The sequence below is a fragment of the Echiichthys vipera genome (genome assembly GCF_963691815.1).
Source record: "Echiichthys vipera genome assembly, chromosome: 12".
Lineage (NCBI taxonomy): Eukaryota > Metazoa > Chordata > Actinopteri > Perciformes > Trachinidae > Echiichthys > Echiichthys vipera.
In genome coordinates, this window is record NC_139837.1 from 1,423,740 (window position 1) to 1,432,248 (window position 8,509).

General features: G+C 46.7%; 1 protein-coding gene across 1 annotated transcript in view; it reads left to right on the forward strand.

The window, feature by feature from the left end:
• The window catches only part of rrh (retinal pigment epithelium-derived rhodopsin homolog), a gene marked incomplete at both ends in the record, with an annotated part of 8,807 nt that extends 1,272 nt beyond the window's left edge, over window positions 1-7,535 (forward strand). Inside the window, 6 exons of the mRNA XM_083923903.1 lie at window positions 551-741; window positions 3,641-3,740; window positions 4,602-4,755; window positions 6,348-6,516; window positions 7,168-7,346; window positions 7,430-7,535. Of these exons, the coding sequence (XP_083780029.1) occupies window positions 551-741; window positions 3,641-3,740; window positions 4,602-4,755; window positions 6,348-6,516; window positions 7,168-7,346; window positions 7,430-7,535 (899 nt within the window). The remainder of the gene's footprint in view (window positions 1-550; window positions 742-3,640; window positions 3,741-4,601; window positions 4,756-6,347; window positions 6,517-7,167; window positions 7,347-7,429) is intronic.
• Between the last annotated feature and the right edge of the window lie 974 nt (window positions 7,536-8,509).

Here is an 8,509-nt window from a genome sequence, read left to right on the forward strand (position 1 = left end):
CTGGTCCTGGTCCTGGTCTTGGTCCTGGTCCAGTCCCAGCCTGGTCCTGGTCCTGGTCCTAGTCCTGGTCCAGTCCCAGCCTGGTCCTGGTCCTGGTCCAGTCCCAGCCTGGTCTTGGTCCTGGTCCTGGTCCTGGTCCTGATCCTGGTCAGATGTGTACATGAACTGATGAAGCCTCTTGGATGAATGGTGAAACGTCTTCCTGACAAAGAACCAAGTCCAGTTGCTTTGGACTGAAACTAACGACGACCTGGACACATGAGAACCTTCACAGGTCCTTGTCAGAGGACCTCAGGGCGCGTGACAGAGCGTAGGGGTGGAGGAGATCTGTGAGGTGTGGTGAGATGAGAGATTTGTAGGTGAGCAGGAGGATCTTGTAGGCGATGCGTGACTTGACTGGCACCAGTGGAGCTGTTGGAGCTCTTGAGGTACTAACGTGACTGAATTACAGCTTCAGAGCCATCAGAGGAAATTAACATTGATACCGAACAAATGCAGGATTGGGTGTTGCCTCCAACATTGTGACCATGCTCTTCTTCTCTCTACGCAGGTGTCATAAGTTTAGCGAGCAACATCGTGGTGCTGCTAATGTTTGTGAAGTTCAAGGAGCTGCGAACCGCCACCAACTTCATCATAATCAACCTGGCTCTCACCGACATCGGAGTGGCCGGTATCGGCTACCCCATGTCCGCGGCCTCTGACATCCACGGCAGCTGGAAGTTCGGATACACCGGTTGTCAGGTGGGTAGAACGTGAGTGCCTTTCATTGACAGAACAAACTAGATATAGACGCAACACTTAGGAGCGGTGCATCTTCTGCCAGTGTGGGTTCTTTTCACCCCTAATTGCTGGTGTACACTGTTAAAAAAAGCTTTACAAGCTGGTTTACGAGCTTTTGCGCTGGGCTCACCGCGCGGTTGAGCGCAGAGACACGGTAAGCGGCTAAATCAGCGTTAGCATTGTAGCAACCGTTAGCTCGTAAACGTCACAAACCCGCTGTGATGCTGATAAACCTCCATCTTTACGACTTTAATGTAACGTTAAATAGTTCGGGAAACTCCGACACACACACACTCAACACGTTTTTCCTCCGTCTTTCTAACCGGTGTGATGACGCTCTCTGGTTTCCTAGGAAACGTAAACGTCAACTCAAAGCTTCTGTCTCATTGGTTGAACGTTTGAAAGGTCAAAGTTCAGCTGATTTGAACTCTGAGCGCAGCGGCAGAGAGGAAATCTGAGCGGAGCACGCCGCTACACTGGGCGCTAACGCCTCCGCCATAGGAAATGAATGGAAAGAGTTTTTACCGTGTATCATGTGTCGAGGCCTTTACTGTGGGAACATCTAACAGGGTCTGTGGACCGCCCCCCCCCCCCATTCAAACTGCTCATGTTACAAATGGACGTTCGAGGTGTTTTCAATAAACTCCAATCAGTGCATTATGGTTTAACGCCTCCACCACCAGCAAAAGGACTTGTATCACTATCAGAGTTTGATTGGAGATTGAAGAGCGGCAGGATTACATCATTTAATCCCAATTCAAGTCAGCCGCAGCACTAAACTAGTAGAAGCAGAAGAAGCAGCGCTGATCATTCGACTCCTCCAGATGGATCCTCATGGTCTCAGCAGATCCATCTGAACTCTGGTTTAAAGATCTTATGTGAAGGGGTGAAAATCCTGGTTTCTGATTGGATAAACCATCTGTCTGTCACCAACACACGGGCCAAACCAACCAATCAGATGAGTGAAGCGTGTGACGTGCTAACAGCGTGGAGGCAAAGCTCAGAAAGGAAACAACATGTGGGAAAAGGAGATTTTCCCTTTGTGTTTAACGTGAATTTACGGATCAAAGGCCCAATTTCAGGAGCCCGGTCCATCTTCAACAGAAGGATCCGGAGAACAAAGAGTTAGTGAGCGGCTCGCTCCATAGCTGCTCATCTCATCCGTGGAAGCCTCTATGTTGAAACCAGGAGCCAAAACGTGTGCTAAAGTGTCCTCTAGGAGCCCAATTGTGTGCTTAAGTGTCCTCTAGGAGCCTAAATGTGTGCTAAAGTGTCCTCTAGGAGCCCAATTGTGTGCTCAAGTGTCCTCTAGGAGCCTAAACGTGTGTTAAAGTGTCCTCTAGGAGCATAAACGTGTGCTAAAGTGTCCTCTAGGAGCATAAACATGTAATAAAGTGTCCTCTAGGAGCATAAACGTGTGCTAAAGTGTCCTCTAGGAGCATAAACGTGTGCTAAAGTGTCCTCTAGGAGCATAAACGTGTGTTAAAGTGTCCTCTAGGAGCCAAACGTGTGCTAAAGTGTCCTCTAGGAGCATAAACGTGTGCTAAAGTGTCCTCTAGGAGCATAAACGTGTGTTAAAGTGCCCTCTAGGAGCATAAACGTGTGCTAAAGTGTCCTCTAGGAGCCAAAGGCCCAATTTCAGGAGCCCGGTCCATCTTCAACAGAAGGATCCAGAGAACAAAGAGTTAGTGAGTTTTCTTTAAACAATAAAAACCTGGGGTACTCTGTTTATCTCTCACTCTGTTGTGAGATGGGTAATTGGCCTTGGCGATAGTCCCGTCTTGTTCTCATGTCACATACTAGCGGGACTTATTCTGAGCCGGTCATGAGAATCAACCTGTGAGGCTGAGGCACGTTCACTTGAGCTCCTGCACCGCGGCGGGTCGTGTGCTTGGATTCTTTAGACAGATTACGTTTTCCCTCAGTCCTTGTTATTGCACGGCAACACTGAGCCATATGACACTAGTCTACAGTGAGAAGCAGAGCTGGGTTCCCTACAAAGTACAATTAGGCCCCCCCTTGTGGCCCAATTGTTGAAAAACATGTGCTAAAGTGTCCTCTAGGAGCCAAAACATGTGCTAAAGTGTCCTCTAGGAGCCAGAACATGTGCTAAAGTGTCCTCTAGGAGCCAAAACCTGTTTTAAAGTGCCCTCTAGGTGCCAAAACATGTGTTAAAGTGTCTTTTAGGAGCCAAAACATGTGCTAAAGTGTCCTCTAGGAGCCAGAACATGTGCTAAAGTGCCCTCTAGGAGCCAAAACCTGTTTTAAAGTGCCCTCTAGGTGCCAAAACGTGTGCTTAAGTGCCCTCATTTAGCCAAAACGTGTGCTAAAGTGTCCTCTAGGAGCTTAAACATGTGCTAAAGTGTCCTCTAGGAGCATAAACATGTGCTAAAGTGCCCATTAGGAGCCAAAATGTGTGCTAAAGTGTCCTCTAAGAGCCAAAACGTGTGCTAAAGTGCCCTCTAGGAGCTTAAACATGTGTTAAAGTGTCCTCTAGGAGCATAAACTTGTGCTAAAGTGTCCTCTAGGAGCCTAAACGTGTGCTAAAGTGTGCCTAAACTTGTGCTAAAGTGTCCTCTAGGAGCCTAAACTTGTGCTAAAGTGTCCTCTTCAGTGGCGAGGACGTGCTATATGTGCCCTTTTCTTTCCTTTTCACCCTTGCCCTTCAAAAAGTCTGTGCACGCCGCTGCTGATAACCCATGGCTTTCAACATGTTCATTGATCAAATCACTACAATTGAACTAAAGCCGGCTGCTACAGCAATGTACGGTTTGACCTCCCATGAGCGTCCTGCCCCGGGGACTCTGGGTGGCTGTCATTATTTACCATCTGTTATTTCTTCCTGTGTTTTTGTCCCCAGATCTATGCGGCTCTCAACATCTTCTTTGGCATGGCCAGCATCGGCCTGCTGACTGTGGTGGCCATCGACCGTTACCTCACCATCTGCAGACCTGACATAGGTATCTACCCCTCTGCTGCTCTGCCTCCTTCCCACTGACGATGGGGGACATGTGCACCTTCCCTTCACACGCGTAGAAGTACACGAACTACAGTCTACACTCTTTGGCAGTTTGTTAGATCCAAAATGGGTCAAAGTAATCCAGCAGTTCTGAAGTAAATCCTCCCTTCATGAAGGTTCAAACCAAGCCCCGCCCACAGCTTCCTTCCTGTTTGATCCAATCAGGAAGCTCGGTCAGCGTCAGTTCTCTGAGTGTCCACTAGGGGCAGGTTTCATAACAGAGCAGTTTCTCATTGAGCCCAATGTTAAACAGGCCGTTTACACAGCATCATTAAACCTGTTTAAGGACAAAAGAACATTCTAGTCTGTGTGTTTAGCTCAGATCTCCATGACAACACTGAGGGGGAGGGGCTAGTTTTTATTTTATTGGAGGTTAAAGTTTATGAATAATTAGGGGCGTGGCCTCTTGAGTGACAGCTAGCCTCTGGCCCTCACTTCTCCTCGGAGGTAAACGTCAGCCACATGGACGTACGCCCCTCCCCCCAACGTCACATACATGCCCTTTTTTGGTCAGGGACAGAGACAGTTGTGTGTGTAGGGACTCTTCTCATGCTGCTGCAGAGGTTTGCTGTTATTTTCAGCAGCATTAGTGGTTAAAAAAGACCTTTGAATGCCTTCACCGTGCTGCCCCGAGCTAATCACTGTTAGCCACGTCCGGCTGTTAGCGACTGTATCGGATTTCTCCGTTAATAGTTGATAAACAAAAAAGCTTTGATGAGTATATTTGCTGAAAAAGACCCTAGGACGATTTTTACGCCGTAATTTCCCTTTAACTGTTAACGTGAATGTAATTACTCTCCAGGGCAGAAAATGACGATGCGCTCGTACAACCTTCTTATTCTGTCGGCGTGGCTGAACGCTGTGTTCTGGTCGTCCATGCCGATAGTGGGCTGGGCCGGTTACGCCCCCGACCCCACCGGAGCGACCTGCACCATCAACTGGAGGCAGAATGATGCGTGAGTTGTCAAAAGGCTGCGGATGATTCATGCATTACATCCCAATCCACCAACGCTGAAAGCCAAAACACAGGAAATACTGTACGTACCTTCAACATAAAAGCCTTCTTTAAAACAACATGGACCATGAAACGGTCCAGGATCAGGTCATTCACACGTCACTTTAGTCATTTCTGTCACAACAGCATCACGAGCTTCGATCCTTTTGCTATGATCACTGTGAAAGATGCTACCGCCACTTTGATTTACTTCACTGTACCACACTGTTTACTTACTTAGTTAGTTAGTTAGCTAGTTAGTTACACTAGCTAGATAGCTAGTTAGTTACTTACTTAGTTAGTTGATTAGTTAGTTACATTAGCTACTTAGTTACATTACTTATTTGGTAAGTCAGATAGTTAGCTAGTTAGCTAGTTAGTTACTTACTTAGTTAGTTGATTAGTTAGTTACTTAGCTACTTAGTTACATTACTTATTTGGTTAATCAGATAGTTAGTTAGTTAGTTAGTACAGTAGTTAGTTAGTTAGCTAGTTAGTTAGTTAGTTAGCTAGTTAGTTAGTTAGTACAGTAGTTAGTTAGCTAGTTAGTTACTTACTTAGTTAGTTGATTAGTTAGTTACTTAGCTACTTAGTTACATTACTTATTTGGTTAGTCAGATAGTTAGTCAGTTAGTTAGTTAGTTAGTTAGTACAGTAGTTAGTTAGTTAGTTAGTTAGTACAGTAGTTAGTTAGTTAGTTAGTACAGTAGTTAGTTAGTTAGTTAGTTAGTTAGTTAGTTAGTACAGTAGTTAGTTAGTTAGTTAGTTAGTACAGTAGTTAGTTAGTTAGTTAGTTAGTTAGTTAGTTAGTTAGTACAGTAGTTAGTTAGTTAGTTAGTTAGTTAGCTAGCTAGCTAGTTAGTCAGTCAGTCAGTTAGCTAGCTAGTTACAATAGTAAGTTAGTTAGTTAGTCAGTTAGTTAGCTAGCTAGTTAGTTAGTTAGTTACATTAGTTAGTTAGCTAGCTAGTTAGTTAGTTAGTTAGCTAGTTAGTTAGTTAGCTAGTTAGTTAGTTAGTCAGTTAGTTAGCTAGCTAGTTAGTTAGTTAGTTACATTAGTTAGTTAGTTAGTTAGTTAGTTAGTTAGTTACAGTAGTTGTTATAGTTACAGTAGTAAGATGGTTAGTTGGTTACATTAGCTAGTGTGGTGAGTTAAAGTAGTTAGTACTTTCCAGTAGTCATTTATATTAGTTAGCTAGTTACATTAGCTAGTTCCAGCCGTTAGTTAGTTAGTTAGTTAGTCACCAGTGTCATATTGTTTAACCCTTTGATGAGAACACACTGAATTATTCGATAATTAAATATTAACTTGAATAATTAAACCATGTAGTGTGTTAATGTAATTCTATATAGCGTTCTTGTATGAGTGTTGTATAGTGTATGTATATATATATATACATATATGTATATATATATATATATATATATATATATATATATATATATATATATACATATATGGTGTTTTTGTTTAGCACTTGCTTTGTAAACCAAAGTGTAATTAAAGCTAAAACAGACGTGAGTACTCCACAGTGACCTCTGCTCCTCCTCCTCAGCTCCTTCGTCTCCTACACGATGGCCGTGATCGCTGTCAACTTTGTGTTCCCTCTGTCCGTCATGTTCTACTGCTACTACAACGTGTCGCTCACCGTGAGGCGGTACAAGGCCAGCAACTGCCTGGACAGCATCAATGTGGACTGGTCCGATCAGATGGACGTGACCAAGGTGAACACTCACTCTTCTTTCTCCTACTCAGAGTCAGGGCGCCCTCCCACTGTGCCTCAGTGCCGTGCCCCAGCACGTTTCATGGCTAAAGTCTGGTTCCGTTGACCAGTGTGAGTGCAACCGTACCACGTCTAGGAGCGGCACGCTTGCCGTCCACGGCCCGTTTGGGAGAGGTGGGCTTTAGTAAAGCACGTTTGCACGTGTACGAGCACGAGCGTGCGCACGTGTACGAGCACGAGGCCTACGGCGGTTCTGAGGTCATTTCCTGTGCGCCTGTTGGGACGTAAAAAAAAGGAGGAGGGACCATGCGCGGACATTTCAAACAATGGCGGTGAAAGGTTCACGTTGGTCGACAAGACGCACAAAAACTCTGAGGTCTACGGAAAGATCTGGAAACAAAGCCACGCATCGCCATGACGTCATCAATGCGTGTGACGTGTTACGGCGTGATGACCGATAGGCAGCAAGAAGCATTCTCCGAGGCCCAGGTAGTGTGAGTACAAACGGGCCTGGAGGGGGGGACAAGGACCCTAAAGCACGGGGCACGGGACGGAGGCACAGTGGGAGGGCGCCCTAAGTCTCCTTAATTGAACTCTCCCATACACAACATCCTGCCTGTGTGACATGAACGCTGTGTTGCTGTGTTTGCAGATGTCCATCGTGATGATCGTCATGTTCCTGGTGGCCTGGTCTCCGTACTCTTTGGTGTGTCTCTGGGCATCGTTCGGCGACCCCAGGACCATCCCTGCCCCCATGGCTATCATCGCGCCCCTCTTTGCCAAGTCCTCCACCTTCTACAACCCCTGCATTTACGTCATCGCCAACAAAAAGTGAGTGTTTCTGTCTCGTCACTGGCTTCGATGGTAGTTCGCGTGTGTGTGGACGGACTCGTGATGATGATCTTCTCCCGCAGGTTCAGGAGAGCCATCATCGGGATGATCCGGTGTCAAACCAGGCAGCGGATCATCATCAATACCCAGGTTCCCATGACAACATCCCAACAACCCCTGACCCAGTGAGCTGTAACGCCCCACTGTCACGTTGTATTGATTTACCCTGGCATTAAAACCATGTGTTAAGTGTGTTATGATGAAATATCATGAGTCCCTGACAGTGTTGTCTTTATTTAATGCTGCGCGGTGTTTACCGTGTACATCCGGCTCGCTGTGACGTTCAAGTCCTTGATTGTGTTCGACCGTATTGTCACGAATATGAGACCACCCTGATTTTGTTTCACACTTTTCAGTTGCACAAAGTACAAAACACACCCAAAGAAACGCCATGAAAACCCAAACCTCCCCCCCACACACACACACACACACACACACACACACACACACACACACACACACACACACACACACACACACACACACACACACACACACACACACACACACACACACACACACACACACACACACACACACACACACACACACACACACACACACACACACACACACACACACACACACACACACACACACACACACACACACACACACACACACACACACACACACACACACACACACACACACTAACCGTCGCTGAGGAGACATGGCTGTGCACCGAGATCTGAGCCGAGGAAGAAGCTCCTTTGGGGGGCGCACTCACCGAGAGGAATCACGGTCCATGGCCACCACAGGGACCCCCCCAGCCCAGGCAGACAGGAGGCTCCACACCACGGTGCAGAGCTCTCTGACGCCCGGGCCAGCACCCCCAAAGGTGGACCAGAAACTACTCCCGGTGTGGTCGGCCCCCTGGAGGAAAGACTGGGAAACAGAGGGACTAAAACAGACGAATAAGATAAAAAAAGGTGTAAGAGCTGAAAACTGAAGGAATAATGGCGCCCTCCCACTGTGCCTCCGTCCAGTGCCCCGTGCTTTAGGGTCCTTGTCCCCCCCTCCAGGCCAGTTTGTACTCACACTACCTGGGCCTCGGAGAATGCTTCTTGCTGCCTATACGTCATCACTCCGTAACACGTCAC